Below are 20734 nucleotides of genomic sequence, written 5' to 3' on the forward strand. Positions count from 1 at the left end.
ATACTACAAAACTGGTTAAATTCATAAAAGAAAAAACAGCATGATATTTACTTAGGAAATGTCTTTCAAGGCCTTAACTTGCCAACTCCTGGATATTTACCATTATGGGTTTTTTGAGAAGCAGACCAGGAAAGCTGAATTTTAACTCCTACCTGTCTTCCTGGGTACACCACTTTCTACAAATCATTAGACCTACTCAGATTCTATGACCTCAACACAATCATGTCATGACTTTAAATCTCCTTGTAGATAATATCAAATTGGAGATTAAGGTGGAAACGGAAACAGAGGTGCTGTCATACAATTGCTTTAAACATTAGTAACTGTAATGGCCTGGAAACACGCATTGCTCAGAGGTTTGGGCACTGGTTACTCTAGCAGAGTACATAGGTTTGATTGCCAACACCTACTTGGTGGCTCACAACTACGCATAATTTCAGTTCCCAGGGGTCCTAGTACAGTCTTCTGATCTCCCAAGGCACCAGCCAGGCACATACTATGTGTACCATACATGGAGAAACACACATACATGAAATAAATCTAATTGGTTTTAGACATGATAAAGATGTAGGAAATTATATAATATTCACTAGGATCAAATCCAGAGAATAAAACTTACAAGGCAAGCCATCTACTAACTAAGCTATATCTGCAGCCTTAACATCTTAAAACTGTAAAAACAAATTAGACCCAGCTTTAACCTCTCTGCCACAACAAAGTAAGGCAACTATCTTCATTATCTTTACATTTGTGTCCCTGCAGGTATCCCTTATCTTAGTGACTTGACAGAGGGCATCCTGGACAGTATTTCTAGCTTTAGATCCTGCAGTCAAAATGCAATCCCTATTACGCTGAGTACATTAGGATAACTCACAGACCAAATATACTTACTGAGCTTTTTCACATTTTCTATATGTAAAAGTTTGCCTTCTGATGAAAGTTTTAAAATGTAATCAATAATTACCTGTGCTTTCTTTTGTTTTTCTGTTTTGTTGTAGTGTTACTGTTATCTTATTAAATCAAGTTAAATGTAAAAGCTAAAAAGTCTGAAATTGATTTCTAAGAGTGAAATGAATATTTAAACTCTTTTATAGTAATTAATACTTTGCAAGTCACCACCTTCATTGGCCTTTTACGGACATGGTCTTACTCTGAAAGTCTGGTTGGCCTAATACTCACTATATACCTGGCTGGACTCAGATTCAAGGTAATCCTCCTGGCATAGCATTTATAAAATTCTGGAGTGACAAGTATGAACCACTGTATCCATGTGTGAGTGTTTATAAGATGGGAAGACAGAAGGAAACACTCAGCAATTATCAGTACTTATACATACACCACAGCAGCACCTCAAGACTTGTATTTCTACAGACACAGACCTACTACTGACAAGATACATTGTGAAATTATCAACATCTAAGATGCAACTCTAGGTCTTAAAGCACAGGTATCCAGTCTTTATGCAAATTGGCTGACTGTCATCAAGGAACCATGTACCTTAATATCTTGTTACACATTAATTTTAGAATTTGTGATTAGATTTTGATAAAAGAAAAACATTAAGGAATTAATGACAGGAAAATAGGTACTTAACAAATTAACAGCATATAACAAGAAATAAAATTCGTAAATTGAAAGCTCAGAATGTACTACTAACTAAACTGAAGCTCTCACTCAGTACTACCTCACCTTAAAAGATGAGTTCTGGGAAGACTCATTTGTTGTACATTTGCTCCCTGGAGATGTAAGTCTCTATTTCATGAACCTAAACTCAGAAAACTGTTCTAACAAAAAAGCAATATTTATATCCCTTGAATCTTGGATTCTGTTCATACATCTTGACAGTGAAAATGGCTAAACTACACACACACACACACACACACACACACACACACACACACACACACCTAAAAACACATAAATGGGGAGCTGGAGAGATGGTTAAGAGCACTGACTGTTCTTCTAGAGGTCATGAGTTCAATTCCCAGCAACCACATGGTAGCTCACAAACATCTATAGTGTGATCTGATACCCTCCTCTGGCCTGCAGATATATAGGCAGGTAGAGCTCTGTATACATAATACTAAATAAATAAATCTAAAAAAACAAAACACATAAATGACTACCATCACCAAGCTTCACCAATCATGTAATTTACAGTATTCCTCCTAGAAAATATACAAAAACAAAGTATTAATTCATGATTCTAACTGGTAGATTCATTTCCATGATATTTTTTGGTTTTTCGAGATAAGGTTTCTCTGTGTAGCCTTGGCTGCCCTAGACTCACTTTGTAGACCAGGCTGGCCTCGAACTCACAGCAACCCGCCTGCTTCTGCCTCCCGAGTGCTGGGATTAAAGGCATGAGCTACCATGCCTGGCTTGCATGATATTTTTTAAACAAAACTATTTAAATAAAATTAGTTAGCTAGGACTTCCAAGAAAAATGAAATTTATACAAACATGCATCTGTAAAACATTGATAGTTAATAGGAATTCTCACCTAGATAGCTCTAGACCTTATAGCTAAGCAATGCAAAGTAAACCCTTCCCCCAGCAGAAAAGTAAGAGTTTGAAAAGTGTACATGCCCAGCAATTCAGAAAGTCAAGTGTGAGCTGTAGAGAAACCTTAACGTGTCCTAACAATCAGAAAATAGAACAAATGAGCCAGTGTCACCCAACAACGCTTATGCCATACTTAAGGCACATGTAACAAGAATGTTAGAACACTACAGTGGACAGGTGGTTCTGTCTATCTTATTTGCTCTTGGGGGCTCATGTTTGGTCCCTGCCACAGACACCTAACAATGCCCATAAGTTACTTCAATACCTTCCACTGCATTTAAACATCCTAATCAGAAGAAGACGTGTCAGATAGTTCTGATCCTCCTGTCAGTCTTTACAGTAGCCCTATAGAATCGTTTTTGTTAATATCTATCAGTGTCCTAGAATTCAGAGGCTATCACTTTCAGACCATCTAACAGCCCACCATGGCTGCGCCTCACTCCCCAGGACCTTGGGAAGCAGGATCACTTCCCTTCTGTGGCTCTCTGACCCACCCCTCATTTTGTTGCTAACTCTTACCTTTTGTGCTTGGCAGTGCTGAGATTCCTTTTTTGTTTGTTTGTTTTTTAAGATTTATTTCTTTATTATTATGTATACAGAGCTCTGCTTGCATATATATTTTCAGGCCAGAGGAGGGCATCAGATCACACTATAGATGGTTGTGATCCACAATGTGGTGGCTGGGAACGGCTCAGGACCCTGGAAGAGCAGACAATGTTCATAACTGCTGAGCCACCTCTCCAGGCCTTGTTCTGTTTTTCTACATCAGGGTCTCAAGTGTTCCCACCAAACAGGTACCCAAATACTAACTTACAAGAAAACCAGTTGCTACATATGATCATTTAGCCTGATCACTATTAAGGAAGAATTATCCCAAAAGACACAAATTGATCATGTTATCAGGCTCAAAATTTAAGAGGCACATAAGAAAAGAACATTTAATGAAAGGGAATGTTTCATTTCTGGTTTCTGAATTTTAAAAAAAGAGTTGATTTCTGGCAAAGCAATAAACATTAATTAGGTAACTATGCAAAATGCCTCAGGAAGATTTAACAAATAATATAATCCAATTAGTTCTTTAAAGTGCCATGAATGTGGCTGCATTCTAATGGTAATTTGTTCATAATCAAAACTGTCACAAAATCTTTTAAAAATTTAATGCCAAAATAACCATAAAAGGATTAAGAATGCAAAACAGAGGTGTTAACATTTGGCACCATTTTTTGTTTGGCATTTTTAATGTGTGGTTATTATTTTCTCAGCAGAAGAATATTCCTCTCCTAGGTACTTCAAAAGTAATTTTTCAAATATAGGCTGACTTCTGGTGTGTGATAGCAGCTTTAAAAGATGTCTAAGTTATCTACGCATAAAAACTTAGGTCTTAAATAACTCAAGAAGCCTCCCAGGAATCAGCCTGCAATAGTTTCACAATGAAATCTCACTGCCTTCACACACTGTGGTAAGCAGTCATCACCCGTTAAAAACTAAACACAGAATTAAAGTCCATGAGTGAGTTGAAGCCCTTTACCATTAAGAACCTGTGCCAAAGTAGACTGCTCAATCTGGGGGCAGGGCAGGCCTCTCAGAGACCACCTAGCCAAGCCCAATGCCTTCCATTTCCAAGCACAAAAACAAACTGAGTAGTTTATTCTGAAAGCTCTGACAAGAACTGAAGATCTAGTGCCTGGTATGTCATCTGGCTTCTCTGTACCAGGGATGATAGTGTGAAGCATTGCATGACTATGAGGGTGGGTTTGTTCTCCACTACCCAGGCAGGAGGGACAGAGATGGCAATTCGAGATGGTTGGTTCGAGCCTTCCATGTTTAACAACTCCCTGACAGGTCAGGGTCCTTGGAAATGGATGAACAGCATGCGGTCTAATGACAATCCAGAACTATGTTAGACAGGAGAAACTGGCATCTGGACTGTGTCCATTTCTGTGTAGGTTTGGACCAGTTATGTTCTGTGCTCAGGCCTCACTCTGCTATCTGTCAGGTAGGTGGCAATGGCTGACCAGTGGCTTTCAGTCTGAGAACCAAGGAAAATTATCAAAGAAGAGGCACCATGGCAGCCCAAATCCCTGCAGAGCCTTTCAAGAGTCCCCAGGAAGTACACACTGCTTCTAGACCTCCTGCTGCTAATGTTTCAGCCTTTGTATGTTCTTATTTGTGGCTTTAAAAAAGTCTTAAGAGAAGGCAAAAAGAAAAATCTAAACACCAATTTTTTATCAAGACTCTAGATCCCACATGAGAGTCAGACAATGACTCAATAAATATACCTTACTCCTAATTGAAAAGCTATTTATTCCTAATTGAAAAGCTATTTATTCCTAATGTATTACTAGCGTGCTTCATGTAAAAAAAAAAAAAAAGTCCTCAAATCATTGGCAGGTGAGCAGGACTGAGCCCTTCACATGCATGAAAACAGACCTGGGAAACAGCTGGGTCTGAGCAACATAAAGTGAGCCACCCTACCCTCTCTTTCCTTTCTACACTTTTCATTTTTCTGACACCTTTTTATCAAGATGCTGTAACTTTTTAAGTAAACCAACACAGGTTTACTCAATTCCTGAGACACACTGGCTCCCACATGATGGTCAGTGCAAAAACAGGGTAGGGCCGTCAGCAGCCACCAGCTGTTCACACCACCCCTCACTGGCTTCCCTTAGAAGTCTGATCTCTGCTATCGCCCAGCTGCTAAGCAGGCTCTTGCTACTGACCCTCCATCTTTACAATATTTACCATAACAAGCAGAGCTGGCCAGGGTGACTAATAGCCACCATTAACAGCACTGCTTTCCACTTGATGAAACCCAATGTAGTCCTGAAGAGGACATGTGAGATGTACAGCCCGTGTTACGTGAACATACAAACAGGGTGCCAGCCATGTTCTCAAAGTCTGCATCTGCACAGAAGCCAAGCTTTGAACTGTTAACCTTCCATGGTATCAGGAAGTAGGGGCTTTAAGAGGGATAGGTCATGAGGGTAGGGGCCCCAAACTCTGTGTTAGTTACTTTTCTGTTGCTGAGCGACAACACCATGATCACAAAAGTTAGTTTGGCTTACGGTTTCAGAGGGAGTCGATTGTGGCAAGGAAGCATGGCATCATGTAGGCACGGTGGGAAGGCATGGTGGCCAGAGAAGAAAGCTAAGAATCCATATCCTCAATCACAGCACAGTGGACAGAGAGCAAACTGGAAGTGTGGCGCAAGGCTTTAAACTCTCAAATCCTGCCTCCAGTGACCCACTTCCTCCGGCAAAGCCACATTTAAAACTCCCCAAAAGTCACCACTAACTGGAGAGTAAGCTCAGTATCTGAACTTACGGGGCTGCTGTTCACTCACAGTATTGGAATCACTACATTACCCTCATAGAAGGACTTCATGACTACTCTTTCCCAGAAACCTGGAACCACCTGAAAGTTGACAACATAACTTTCAATGCCCCCAAAACCTTGCTTTAGACTTGAAATGCTACACATGGAAAGAAAATGTTAAACTCAATTCAGGGGGAAAGAGATGGTTTTCCCTGTAGCAAAAACATACACATAACAAAGGTCATGCTGAGTGCCCTCACAAGGTGAAGTTACATTAGTAAATTATACTAAAAGGAATGGTTATGCAGTGAATTTCCACAGCTATCTGATATTTCAGTGAGCCCACCATTTCTGAATGAAGGCTGCACAAAAGAAAATGAGACAGAGCAGCAACAGCTGACACACAGGACCTGAATCAAGCAAATGCACACCAGCTCACATCAACACTGGGGCGGACAGCACTGAACAGCACGCAGAAACTTACTGCTGAAAAGCACTAGCAAAATCATCACAAGTCAAATTGAAAGGGGGATTCAGAGTTCAAGTGACAGGAAAACTAAAAACCATTCTATTTTTCTAATATTGGCACATATGTACACAAAAATCATGTGAATGAAGTTTATGTGTGGGATAATGTAATTGATAACCATCCGTAAGGCGTGTACTAGTAACATTCAATTATGAGCACATGTGACATTTTAAATTCAGTGAATTTAGACAATCAAATTTAAACTTCCTGCTAACTATTAATAAATGGTTGTAAAACACTATCAATGGTTATAAAACCTAGAAGGGTTTAGCATAAGCAATGAAGTTTTAAGAATTTCCAAAAAGTGAAATGTGCAAATTTATCCATGAATGCTTAAACTTCAGCACTTTCAAATATTTCAATCCAAATAATCTCTTATAACTGGGAGAAGTGAATAGTCACATACAGTTTTCAAAACCACAACCATGACTCAAAGCAGGATAGAATGGTATTGAATTAAAAGACCAACCTGGTCGGTGTACCCATGATGCTGGACTAGAGACCAGCCACCCTCTACGTAAACACTTGTTGAACAGGAGAACATACAAAGAGCATTTTGTTTCTCAGACACCCTGAAAGCAAGCCTCCCAGCTGGCCAGGTCGAAATGGTCTGCAGCAATTATTGCTGTGGCAAAAACTAGTGGAGCCAAAGACTGGCTCATCTGCTAAAAATAATAAAACTGGACACCAATTTACCCTTGACACAAGGAAAGCTAGGAATTCTAGCTTCGAGTCTTCCTTACCTACCCTTGTTCTTAGTATAGTTCTGCTGTAGCTGGCACTATGACAATGGAAGTCAGATGAGCTGTAAGACAAGAGGCCACAAGGACAGCATCTTAGTCTGGACAACCCTGAAGCAAACTGATACTGTGACTAACTCTCAATTAGTTACAGGTCAGGTTCAAATTATGAATAATTTAGATGCCTGCACATCAACAGAGAATCCTGCATATACTGGCCACATCCACACAGATTTTACCTGGCTGGCACTATGGTTACACTTTTCATTCTAAATATATTTTAGTTTTAAGGTAGTTTTAAACAGATAGCAAAATTTACTTCAAAGTACACAGGTTGCCCATATCCATGTTGTACCTATACAGCAATTTCCCCACCATCAATGGCCCACGCGAGACTGATGCATTTGTACAAGTAATTCATCTACACTGATAAGCATATCATCCCATTCCTGTGGTTTATATCAGGATTGTTGTATAGCTATTTATTCCAATTTAAACAGCTCTCCTAGAGGAGGAAGGAGGCCCATTTGATTCAAGAAGTTGATGAAATTTATAAAGCTCAAAAAGTTCCTGAAAGTTAAAAGATTCAAAAGGCTCCTCCCCCAAAGTGTGTAACTACTGACAATGGCTCAGGAGAGGAGACTCTTCCCACCAGTCTTACAGCCAAGCTTTCCACAGCCTTTCAGCAGCACCAGGACCCAGCTTTTACCAAGTTGTCCCTAACGCTGTAGTGGGCTTTCGGGGATGCAGGTGCCTTTGAGTCATCTATGCTCCTGAAAACAATCCTAGGAAACTACTTTACTAAGGCAGACTGGGGTGATACCATTTCTTTGATCTGTGTTCAGTGTTCTATGAGAGATGAAGAAACATTTGACTCACATATTCCCAAGAAATTCACACAAGGAATCAGAAACCCTCTTTATTCTTGCTGGTTTCTTGGTGAAATGCGTGGCTTCCCCCATGACAGACACATCTGCTGTAGTCTAGACCTTAAACCAAACAAGACAACTGGCCACGGACTGAACATATGCAGCAAGGAATTTTCTCATTTAAGTTGATTCCCTCAGCATTTTATCAGAGCAATGGAAAACAAATACAGCACTCCACTGGTTTGGGCAAATACACAATCTTAAGTACATCATAGCATCATAACAGAATAGTTTCACTGTCATGATAATATTCTGTGTTCCACCTATTCAATCCTCTGCCTCAGTAGTCCACAAACCCACTGATCTGTTCACTGTTCCTATGCACTTCTACTGAGAATGTCACAAATAGTCACATACTAGGTTACTACATTGCAGACCTGATGAGATGTCCCCAAGCTGCTACATGCTGAGATGACAGGCCTGAACCACCATTCCTGAATCCAGAATTACATTTTGATGGAAAGTATTATAAAAGACAGAAGAAATACCTCAGGCCTACCGGATCAGATTCATCTTACCTATGAATGAAAATACACTTGTAGAGCTGGGCATGGTGGTGGCACACACCTTTAATCCTAGCACTCGGGAGGCAGGGGCAGGTGGATCACTATGAGTTCAAGGCCAACCTGGTCTACAAAGTGAGTCTAGGACAGCCAAGGTTACACAGAGAAAACCTGTCTCCAAAAACCAAAAAGAAAGAAAAGAAAAAAGAACAAAATAGGTAGAATCTACATATCCCCCTACAGTGAATGAACCTATTCTAGGAATAGTCTCCCACGTGTGAGAGCAAAGGAGACAAGGGCAGTCTGGAATGCCCTGACTGCTTCCATAGGACGTCAGCAGTAACTCACATTGAGCATCTTGCTGCTCACTTTAGACAAGGGTTTCAGCAACCTTGCTTTGTGGCCATGCTGTGCAGCAATGGTGCACCAACCTAGCTACATCATTTAATCTTCACTATGTTGGACATTAAGTTCTCAGAGGAGAGAGACACAGAGGTTTAAGTCACTTGTCTAGATTCTGAATTATCACAGTGGGGCAGACTCCTACCCTTCAGGGTCCACGTCTAAGAATCTGCATCTCCAGATGCTGCCGCCAGGAGCTCTGATGGAGGTCACAGGAGTCAGAGTGAGCACTCCCACACACCACCTCACTCCCTGCAGCACCTGATACAGAGATCCTCCCTAACTGCCCGCACCACTCTGATCAGCTCCTACTCCTTTTTCTTGTGTGCACTGAACTTACAAATAGAATGAAAGGACAAGTGAATGCAGAAATTCTTAAGTCTTCAAAAGAGAATTTACCTGAAATAGAATTAACTGGGACTAGAATCAAGAGCAGGAAGATGTAGAAGAATATGTAGCACCAAAAGCAGAAACACAGTGGAATGGACATCACAAACAGTTCTCTGCTTCAAGAGGGAGTAAGAGCACTAGTCATCAGCATCAACTGACCTCAATTGTAAGATCACTGATGGGCAGTAAGGAGATGTCCTACAAGTGTTTTTACGCTAATAAAGTTATTTTGTTTTATAAAACAAGTTATGTAAGTAAAAAGTCTACTTAGCATGGAGCTGTGCACATGTGTCTATATTCCAAATGCAAAAAAAAAAAAGACCAGGTGGTTTAACTAATACCACTGTGAACATGAATACATTCCCTTTTCATATAAACAGAAACTGCCTACAGCCTAGAATCAATATTGGACAGATAGGATATCATAACCATAATTTTTTTTCAATCATCTCTCTAGCTCTAACCACCAAACTAGAAACTATAACATTTAATATAAAAACTGATTTTAAAAAAGTTTTCAACATTTTTAGAAATAACCCTGCATTCTATCTCGACTGCCTTACATAACACATGTCAAATGAGACTATGCTCTATCATGTCAAGAATCCAACAACATGGCTTTAATTATTCCTACATGAGTAATTTTCCAAAGGCATTTCAGTTCATGTCAATATCTAAACCCTGAAGCTTTCATTCTCAAGCAGCTCTTGGCTCCTTACTTCCCAACCCTGTAAGAGTACTATCCCCTGGGGAAGTCAGTGCAATGCTCTGCGGTGTGACTCAGTCAAGCACCTCAAGTAACACTGTGTCAAGGGAAGGGCTCAGAGACCCAGTTCTAACACTGTCCAGCTGGATGGTATGAAACAAGTAACTTCATACAAATATCTCTTTTAAAACCATACACTTCTGATACCTAGAAGGTGAAATGACGAAGAAGGTCACAGAGAGCAAGGATTAAAATGGGTGCATTCAAGTCAGTGGGTTTAGGGTACACTGTCAGTATAATCCACCATGACATGAGGATACCCAACAGGGCAGCCCTTTGATCCTGTGAGGCCTGCATTGTTTTCCACCTTTTTTAACCTAAACCCAGTTCACAGGTCAGCTCACAATGGCCTCTGAGTTATGCTAAGGATGGCTGATTATCTTGTATATGGTTTATCTTGCCTTCCAAAGAGACTTGGCTTTAGGGGAGCCAGACTTGACCTCTTTCTAGGATTCTCAGCTTGTTGCCTTGCTATACATATAAATACTGGTGATTGGTCAGAATCAGGTCCCACTTTGTTGGCCAGGTTTTGCCACAATTCCTGATGTTATATCATCCTCTGACACACAATCCAGAGTAGTTTAGACTACAGGAAGCACTGCCATACTCAGCTCAGAAATCTCTTCACCTTTCATCTCTATCACTACTTTTATAAGCTTCATCATACTTTCTAATTTGGGTGTATCAAATTTGGAAATTTCTTTGGGAAAGAATTTTACAAGAAAATTTTGAAATATGTTATACTTTCTTTTTTCCCCCTACACATTCACTTTGTATCTCAGCATCCTAAAAGGAGTGGGCTGCAGGGCTGGAATTCCTTCTAGGCCTTGCACCTCCATTCTTCCCCTATGCAACAGACCCACCATCTTAAGAGCATGTACGAAGTATCTGTATAAATACATGTAACACTTCTTGGCTAAAACTTCCATTTTACTTTTAATTCTACCTTACAGAGAAGGAAATCATCATGGAGCACACAGGAGAAAGGAGAAAACTGAGCAAGTTCTCAGGGTATCTACTCATTGTTCATGCGCTTCCTGCTTGTTTTCTGCTTTGTTTCGATTCTTGAAAGACATGAAAGATATTTCTCAAAACAGCCGATTTTACTGACACCTCTGTATACAGCAGCTGATAACAAAGGTCCAAAAAATGGGATGATAGGGGAGAAGAGTGAAGAAGATCAGCAACAAGGTTGAAAAGGCAAACAGCTGCAGGAGTTCTCTGGTGGAATTTTGGGGGTCACTTATATACACTATCATATCATCTGCAAATAGGGATAATTTGACTTCTTCCTTTCTCATTTGTACCCCCTTGATCTCCTTTTGATGTCTTATTGCTCTGGCTAGATCTTCAAGAACTATATTGAAGAGATATGGAGAAAGTGGGCAGCCTCGTCTGGTCCCCGATTTTAGAGAGATTTCCTTGAGTATCTCTCCATTTAATTGGATGTTGGCTTTTGGCTTGCTGTATATAGGAGGACATCCTATTGGGACTCTAGGTGAGAGAAGCATGGGAGAATGGGGAAATAGAAGGATCCAGAGAGTCCTAGAAACCTACAAGAAGAACATTATGACGTGCGGATCTGGGTCCAGGGGTCCTGCTCAAACTATGGCACCAGCCAAGGACAATATGGGCAGTAAACTTTGAACCCCTATACAGATCTAGCTAAGGGACAGGCCATTCTCCACAGTTGAGTGGAGAGTGGGGTGCGAACTCTGGTGCCCCATTTTGACCACGTCCCCTTGATGGGGAGGCCTGGTGTCACTCAGAGGAAGGATAGCAGGCTACCAAGAAGAGACTTGACACCCTATGAGCATATAAAGAGGGAGGAGGTTCCCCTCAGTCACAGACATAGGGGAAAGGAGTAGGGGGAAAGCAGGAGGGAAGGAGAAATTGGAGAATATAAGGGATGGGCTAACAATTGAGATATAATATGAATAAATTAATAAAATATTTAAAAAGAAAAAGAAAACAGACTCCTGTTAAGGAGCACATAATCCAGGGTAACTCAACCTCAAAAGTTGTATCTTTTAATATTTTCATTGCAATGGCTTGAAATTGGTATGCAGGAAAAGGCTTAGTACATTTCTCAGATAACAAATTGCTAACATACAGCTTCATATCTAGCACGCATTTGTTTTCTTATTACCCCCTTGCTTCTCTCCCTGACCCACTCCCACCCCCCAAGTTATTTAATCTCTACTGATGTCAGTTACACAATATAGCCCTATCCAAATTTGGCTAACAAACTCTCCAGCTCTTCAAAGTCACATGGCCATTTCCAGTTGAGTCTGAATACTTCTGCTTAGCTAAACAGCAGCCCAAATATACCTTGACTTCCTAGTGCATATGGTATTTTATTCCATAGTCCCACGTCTCCTTGGATGATTCCATATGACATGTGATGAAAATACTAAAAGGTGTTAAACAGATACCAAACAATAAAGAAAACCTTAGTTCCTGTGTATTTGCTATGGGCTTGATTCAAACTAGCTTTTCAGATGCCCAGGGATGAAGAATCGTCACTAATTACAACTCCCGCTTTACTTACAGACGAGTGCCTAATTCACAACAGCTGTTCTTATCAGAACTTAAGGCCAAAACGAAAAATAAAAAGGGAAAACATCTAAGTTTATGTGAGGCTGACCAGTGTGCTAGAGGGGTGGGTAAACAGAGTATTGATGTCAGCTTTAAAGTGTGGTTGAACCAAAAGCAATAAGAAGGTAAACTCAAATGCTACTAATACAAATAAAGCAATCAGACATTATGAAGGTAAAAAGCAACTGCCATAAGTTTCAGGAGCCTCCATCCCATCTGTTGCTCCTTGGAACCTACTCTGACACAATAGAGGCACAAGAGAGGAAAGCAGAGGCTGTGTCTAAAGACCAAACGACTTTGACAATGAGATGTGAGAAATTCTTTGTGGGCCATATGGTTAGGAGAAAATCAGAAAGCCAGCAAAATACTGGCCATCTGTAGCCAGGCCACTATGTATATGGGACTCAAGGAGTGCTTAAGAACAGGTTCCAAAGTTTTCTCCTGGGAAAGCAATGAGCTGCACACGAATGTTGGGAGGAAGAGGCCAATGCATACAAGATCCCAGCTAACTCCATGAAGACTGTAACTGACTTTAGGTGTATACTGGTACCCACAGACTTCATGGAGTCTAGCTGAAGACCTGGTCTAGAATGTGAAGGTCTACTACTCTAAGTACTACATGACACTCTTAGAGACACCAAGTCTTCTCTACCTAGATCAGTAGTTCTCAACTTTCCTAGTGCTGCAACCCTTTTATATAGCTCCTCATGACCCAACCATGAAATTATTTCTGTGCTGCTTGATAACAGTAATTTTGCTGTTATTAATAATAATGTAAATCTCTAATACGCAGGCTATCTGATATATAACCACCAAATGGGCCACAATCCACAGGCTGAGAACTGCTGATCTATATGCTTCAATACTTAAGACCAGGAGAAGCCTTTACAGCAATCTTCTGCAAAGCACTGCTTTCTCTGAGCCATTCCAGTAAAATGCATCTCCACCAGGAGCCTGATTTCTGGTGAATGGATAGATGTAAATCTCAAGAAGTATTAAGTCCTTCCTCCTGGCAGCTTCCATGTTGCAGTTAGATTACCAGCATGGCCTGATAATGTTTATTATTAGGCCTATAATTATTATTACAACAGTATTTTCTAACCCGCTAGCATTCAATCAAGACAAAGACACCTGTTATATTTTAAAATAGCCTTAGTTAACCTGAGGCAGGGCAGATATTAATCCCTTAAACTACTCCCCATAGTGGGGCAGGTATGGAATCGCTGCCCCAATCCCATGCCATCTGCTTCTAATAATTTCTATCAAGCTACCTCCCATCCATAATCCCAAATACTTGCTAATGTTCTTTATCTGGGCCAAATCTCCATCTTCGCCAGCCATGTGCTTCTCTTCCACCTAACCCGTTGCGTGTGACCTTCTTCTCCTCTCCTCTGGTCTCTCTTCTTCCCAAGATTCTCTCTCTCCCCTGGAGCCCTGGAACCTTAGCCACACTTATCCCATTTGTCCTGCCCAGGGGTGATGGCCTTTTATTGGTCAAACAGGTTAGGCTCTTAGCAAGGGTCTGGTGGGCCACAGAGATAGCAAGCAGTAATTAGCATCAAAATACATCAGACCAACCTCCAACACTTCCATCCATTTGTTCCATCTCATCCTCTGAGGAGACCCATGGACCTCCAGCTCAAATATCCTCAGTGAGCTGAGATTTCCATTTCTTATGGAAACTAGTTTTCAGGGCTTTAAATCATCCATCATTCTCTGTTATACAGATGCACTCTCATACTATATAAATTCACAATAACTTCTAGAAATAGTTCTAGCAGGAAACACACACACACACACACACACACACACACACACACACCCCTACACACCTGGAAATTTCTTTTCTACCAAGGGAACCCAGAACAGAATCTTCTCACTGGCAAGAAAAGAGATGACATTATCTAAGCAAAGCCTACAACTGGATTTCCTCTTGAATTAAACATGACTGAATTCAATGATGTGACTATCATGTCAGAGATCTCCATCCAATCTTCCAGCTTATAGATATTTCTAAGTCTTGATTCTATCATTTTAATGTCCACATGTAAGGAAGGATCAGAATTGACTCTGTCCCTCAATAAATTATATTAATATGTTTATGTGCTGCAAGAAGAAAAAATTCATGGCTGCCAACGAGTATGATTTAATCACAGCCCTAAGGAGGCTGAGACAGGAGAAGTAAAGAGTTTGAGGATACCAAAATAGGTTACAGTGTGAGATGGGAGTTTTTACTAAACAGTCATCCCTCCTAGATTAAGACCAGATAGAAGATAGAGATACAGAAAGCCAGTAAGAGACAGGAGCCAAAAAGACCAGAGATATTAAAGACAGTCGACTTCTATATCTTTAATACAGGAGCTCATTCCAAACTCAAATTTCTAGCTGGTCATTAGACCTTAATTCTTTGAGGACATTAACTTATCAAATGCTGAAATTACCTGCATTTAGAATCCCTTAATGAGGCCAACTCTTGGTTTTGGCACTGTGTGGTGGTTAGTTTAAGAGCTTCCTTGCAAATCCGCTGTTGTTGTTGTTGTTGTTTTCTCCTCACACATTTTAACTAAAACTACCAATGCATCCTTTCCATACTACAGTGACAAGACACAAGTCAGAAAGAATTTAATGTCATAATATTCACAGCTGGCTTCACTCTACCTTCTTTATTTCTATTCTCCTTTGCCCACACACACACTTTTTTAAAACTTTAAGATGAATCTTATGATGGGCCCTAATAGAACATCAGAGGCTATGTGGTTTGCACCACACTCTCACATCCAACCCTTCTACACCATGTATTTAATGAGAATGGGAGGAAAATATGCTTAAGAAATAACTGTTTGCAACATAAAAAAAATCTGATGTTGTATATCATACTTGCTATAATGGCTTAATCTCAGAAGCCTTCCATCAAAAGGTAAGAATATTTGAGCATCTGACACTGTTGGAACATTTTGCCCCCATCCTCATGGTCCCAGGTCATGACTCGGGTCTTGGATGTTTTCAGAGAGATTCCCATTTCCCAGCACCACTGCCACAAATATCATAGATTAGGTGTTTACACAACAGAAATATCTTCTCTCTCAGATCTGAAATCACAAGTCCAAGGTCAAGGTGTGTGCTTTCCTTGACGGCCCCAAAGAACAGCATCATTCAATCTCACACATTCCCTTTGCTGTCTGTCTCTAGCCTCCCTCTTGTTTTTCTTACAAGAACTCCAGCTTCTGTGTTTATATTCACTGTGAGATACTTACATCTGCAACACCACTCCCCAGCCCATTCCATTTCCTAGTAATAATAACAGCAGTAGGAGGCAAGTTTTGGGAGGATTTGATTCAGGAGAGGTGCTGAGACAGTCAGCCATGGGATTTAGGATTAGTGACTGGAGAGGTAGAAGACATGAGGAAAGAGTGCTCAAAGACAGCCACATGGTATTTTTGGAAGTCAAGCCTATGACTCAGTTTTGATTAAATCTTCTTTCCAGAAAATAGCTTCTGCATGGACAGGAAAGAGGAAGTGTGAAATCAAACAGGGAAGGTGAAGATCTTAAACCTTTTTTTTTTTTTTTTCCTCAAGTTACCACAGATTTCTGGTCTCTATTTTGACTTCAAAACCACTGGCTTATCTTTAACTTTTCACATTTTTTTTCCTCAGAAAGAATTACAAATGCTATGATAATGCACAACACTACATATTTTGTAGTGATAAAAGATGAACATCCCACACACAAAAGGCCAATTTTAGATAATCCTTAGCACACAGTACACTAAGCTCATGTTTTCATTAAACATCCACAAGGTGAGCTGGAAGCATTCATCCACAATTAAGCAATGAAGGGAGAAGCCCACTTGGCTTGCCTGCCCATTTTAACTGCACAGGAAAGGCATCTAAAGGAAGTTGTAGGAAAATTGGAACCATCTAGGTCTCTTTGGGGTACTCTGGGCTCCACTAAGGGAATAATCTCCTGCTTTTGGAGGGTAAAATCTCCACACTGGCAAGTGCCCATGCTCTTCTCCAAGACCTTTTAGCAGGTTTTAGCATGCATTCATTAAGTAAGAACTGACACCCTGGTATCTATTTCCAGGCCTCGTAATTAATGCATGCTAGATTGTAACTTGATTGGTAAAGTGCTCACTTTACCAAGGCCCTGGAAGGATTCAATCCCAGCCATCATAAACTAGACACACTCCTGTAACCCTAGTATTCCAGGGTGAAGGCAGGAAGGTCATTCTTAGCCTCATGGCTAGTTCCAGGCCATTTCAAGCTACATCAGACTTCATTTCAAACAAATCAAATCAATACATACATGATTCCTTCAAAAAAAAAAAAAAACCAGCTAATTTACATAGAAGCTACAAAATAAAAGCAGTATTTAGATTGCCTGGCTGTAAGCACTCCACATCCCTCAGTTTATCAAATGGGCCATGACATCCTAGGAAACAATGTCGATGACATTACAAACAGGTTTCTTGTTTTGCCTGAGCTAAGACAAAGTGAGAGAACATTGGAGATAATGCTGAGGAAAGCTTTATCTACCAGAGGCTAGACTGAGTAGAGACCCTTATAAATCTGCTGCTCTGGCTACAACTGAGACTGTTTCCAATGTGATATGGCAGGTCTCTCTCAGGGTTGAGTTTACTGTCACTTTCTATGTTCTTTCTGTTTCTGGTCTGTATCCTCTAGGGAAAGAAAAATGTTTCCTGAAGACTTTCATAATTAAATAAGGACTACAACTCTGGATTCTCTTCTATATCAACCAAACACAGGAGCCAATAGGAAGACTATGACTTAGGGCTCTTGAAGCTGGAATCATCAGATCTTCCTCCTCTCTCAAATCCAAGTCAATATAGCCATCCTCCTGTGCTTCATGGTTTTATTTCTGTTTTGCTTTTTTTATTTGGGGGAGATGGGAGGTGCCGTCTCTAACCAAACAACCTTACAGATTTTACTATTATCCAGAAAGGATAGATTTTTAAATGTAATTAAATTAACAAGATAATAGTAGCTATTAATACTATCACAATACTACATTAATATGAAGATTTGGAAATATATACCATAAAAACCGCTAACTATGTGCAAAAACTGTATCACTGAAATACAATGATTATTAGGAAGACAAAAAAGCCTTCATGTTAGTGAGCTATACTATCTCTGAATCATCTTTCGTGTCATTTTGCTTTCTAGCTACTGAAATCTTATAGCATTTCTTATCAAATGGAATAAAACCTTCACAGATTAACTACATTAACCATTTAATTATTGCTGTATTTCATCATTTTGATAATAATTTCACCTGAACCTGAAAATAAAGAGGCTTTTTAAAACTTACAATAATAAATGTAAACAGTACTTATAAAGAATTCGCTGTTCCACGGAGCATAAAAACACACACACCTTTAATCCTAGCACTGGGGGGAGGGTTAGAAAGGATAATGACTTCACAGACCACCCTAGGCTGCACAGCAGTGCACGGCCAGCCTAGACTGCATGAGGAAGCTCAGCACCAAAAACACAGCTAACCACCTCACCAAAACATAGATGTCAATCATGTGTTCTATTTCCAAGTCCTTCACGGCCAGAAGTTTGAAGTAGCCCGCTCTTCCTGTCCATTTCCCTATTTAAATATGCCGTTAAATTTTTACTTGACTATAAGTCATTTTTAAAACCTTTTAAAAGAAAAATCTCTCAAATACCCAGGCTGGCCTTGAACTTCTGATGTTCTTGCCTCTACCTTCCAAGTGTTTGGATTATACAACCATACTGGTTTCATGTGGTGACTGTGACTGAATCTAAGGCTTAGTTGATGCTAGACAAATTAATTTATTCTACCAACTGAGCTACGTTCCAGTCCCTAAAACTAAATTCTTACAAAAGTTACAATTACCCTATAAGAGAGGTTCTTTTTTGTTTAGTGAAATAATACTTGAAAAATCAGTTTTTTAAAAATAGGTTATGGAATAAGGCAGATCTGTAATGTACAAAACCAAATTATTTCAAAGCTAGTTACACTGTAAAACAAGTACAAAAACACTACATACTAAGCACCACAACAAGTATTTTAGAGAAATAAATAAAAAAGTAAATAACGAAGGTGTCAGGAGCCCTTTGAATGGGGTCCTTGTCTGACGGTCCCCACACTGTTCCTCCAGGACTGGCATTCAGCAGAAAGCAAGAACCCCCGGGAAGCTGAGTGTGCACAACCACCACCACCGCAAAACAGAGTGTTACGGAGCAAGTAACAAGCAAATACCACCCGTGTCTATGGTAACAGGCAGTTATAAACGCAATGCATGATGTTTGAAATCAGCAATGTGCATGGAAACACAAAGCCCATTCTTTATTTGACAAACTTGCCAACTCTTTCAGCTATTTACCCTTATGTCTCCTGGAAACCTAAAAACCCCACAGGAACTTTACATTACTCTGGCCCTCTCCTTTCCTGAGACACTGGTTTGAGGAAATGTGCCTCAACCTTATCAAGGAAGCTGCCCAATCAGGCAAGCCCTAGGGTCCTGTGGAACACCACAGGGACAAACTGAAAAGAAAACTTTAAATGCTTCAGCTAAAGACAGTCTCCTGTGTCTTCCCCCTTTCACAATACTCTTACAGAGTGAACACTGGTGATTACAAGCAGCCGAGGCAGAAGACAGAGTTTGTGGTCCTGGCTTCTGTCTTGGAAAAAGAAATGTTTAGAGATGACAGTGATGATGGTTGCAAAATAACATAACATATCTAGTGCCACCTAACTGTATACCTGTTGTATTTTACCACTAATAATAATAATAATAATAATAATAATAATAATAATAATAAAAATAAGCAATCTACAGGCACTACCCTGTCTCCAATTTCTTGAAGCCTATAAGGTACATTTGCTTTGAAATATATTTACTTCAACAATGAAAGGTAAGCACCACTACAGTTTATAAAATACAATAAAAAAAATCTTTCAGGGGTCAATGGATTTAATAAATGATATGAATAATAGTGCCTGGATCAAGCATTTTTGCTTGGGGACAGCTTGCTTAGAAGTTCACTTGAGGGCTATCCCCACCTCAGGATTGTTTCATGCAGGCCATATTGATATGTCAGCTCCTCCCTGACAATGGTCTAAGATATAAAAGGCCTTATTAGACCCAGGAACACTTGGGGTGTTGTCACACCTTGCCCAACACTTTTTCCCAACAACTCTGTTCTCCAAGTTGATCTTTCCCTCTATCAGCACATAAAGGCCAAGTGTGTGGCAAGGCTGCACCTAGGCCAGACCCTCTAATGCCTCTCCATAGGATCAATACTGTGCCCAAGTCACATGTCCAGGCCAGAGGCTACTGAACCTCCCCAGAGCCACAGTTGACCTGTGTTCAAATCCCACAGCTGCCACCTCCCACCGATGGGACAAGAGGCAAAAGACTTCATCTCCTGTACAAATATTATCACATGGTTGAATTAAGGAACATTTGTACAATTCTAACAAAACTCAGGGCCTAGAGCACTCCCTCCACAGATACCCTACCCCTCTCTCCTCATGCAGATGTACAATGTGAGGAAGTTATTTCCTTGGTACTTCTACTTAACAACTCCCAAAACATACAACTTCTAAGATACAAGGCAACTTGGTCCATAGCATTTCAGAAATCACTAATTAACTATTCCCAAATCTAACAGAAACAAAAGAAAGATAATTTTAATTCTCTAATAAAATAGCAGCAAAAGTGCTCCAAAGGCAAATAACTTTCCATGACTAATTGTGGGGAAGGGTGCTCTTACTCTGACCCTAGCAAAGGGACTCTACGGCTGAGGGTCTGTGTGTGTGTGGGAGCCAGTGTGCACAGAACTCAGAGGGCCACCTCAGGTGTTGCTCTTCAGTTGCTATCTATCTGTTTCTTGAAACAGCATATTTTACTGGCCTGAGGCTTGTTGATTAAACTAGGCTGAGTGGTCAGTGAGCCCAAAGGATCCACCTATTCCCACCTTCATAGCACTGGGACTGTAGG

The 20734-nt window shown here is 40.3% G+C and overlaps 1 protein-coding gene across 5 annotated transcripts in view; it reads right to left on the reverse strand.

The window, feature by feature from the left end:
- Window positions 1-20734, reverse strand: part of DIP2C (disco interacting protein 2 homolog C) — a 377861-nt gene that overhangs the window by 196925 nt on the left and 160202 nt on the right. Inside the window, exon 1 of one of the 5 annotated variants that reach the window (XM_084781750.1) lies at window positions 3085-3220. The exons of the other annotated variants lie outside the window; for them this stretch is intronic. Within the exon in view, the coding sequence (XP_084637876.1) occupies window positions 3085-3205 (121 nt within the window). The 5' untranslated portion in view covers window positions 3206-3220. Of the gene's footprint in view, window positions 1-3084; window positions 3221-20734 lie in introns of those variants that run through there. 5 annotated transcript variants of the gene reach the window in all.

Source organism: Acomys minous, assembly GCF_964271855.1.
Source record: "Acomys minous genome assembly, chromosome: 5".
Taxonomy (NCBI): Eukaryota; Metazoa; Chordata; class Mammalia; order Rodentia; family Muridae; genus Acomys; species Acomys minous.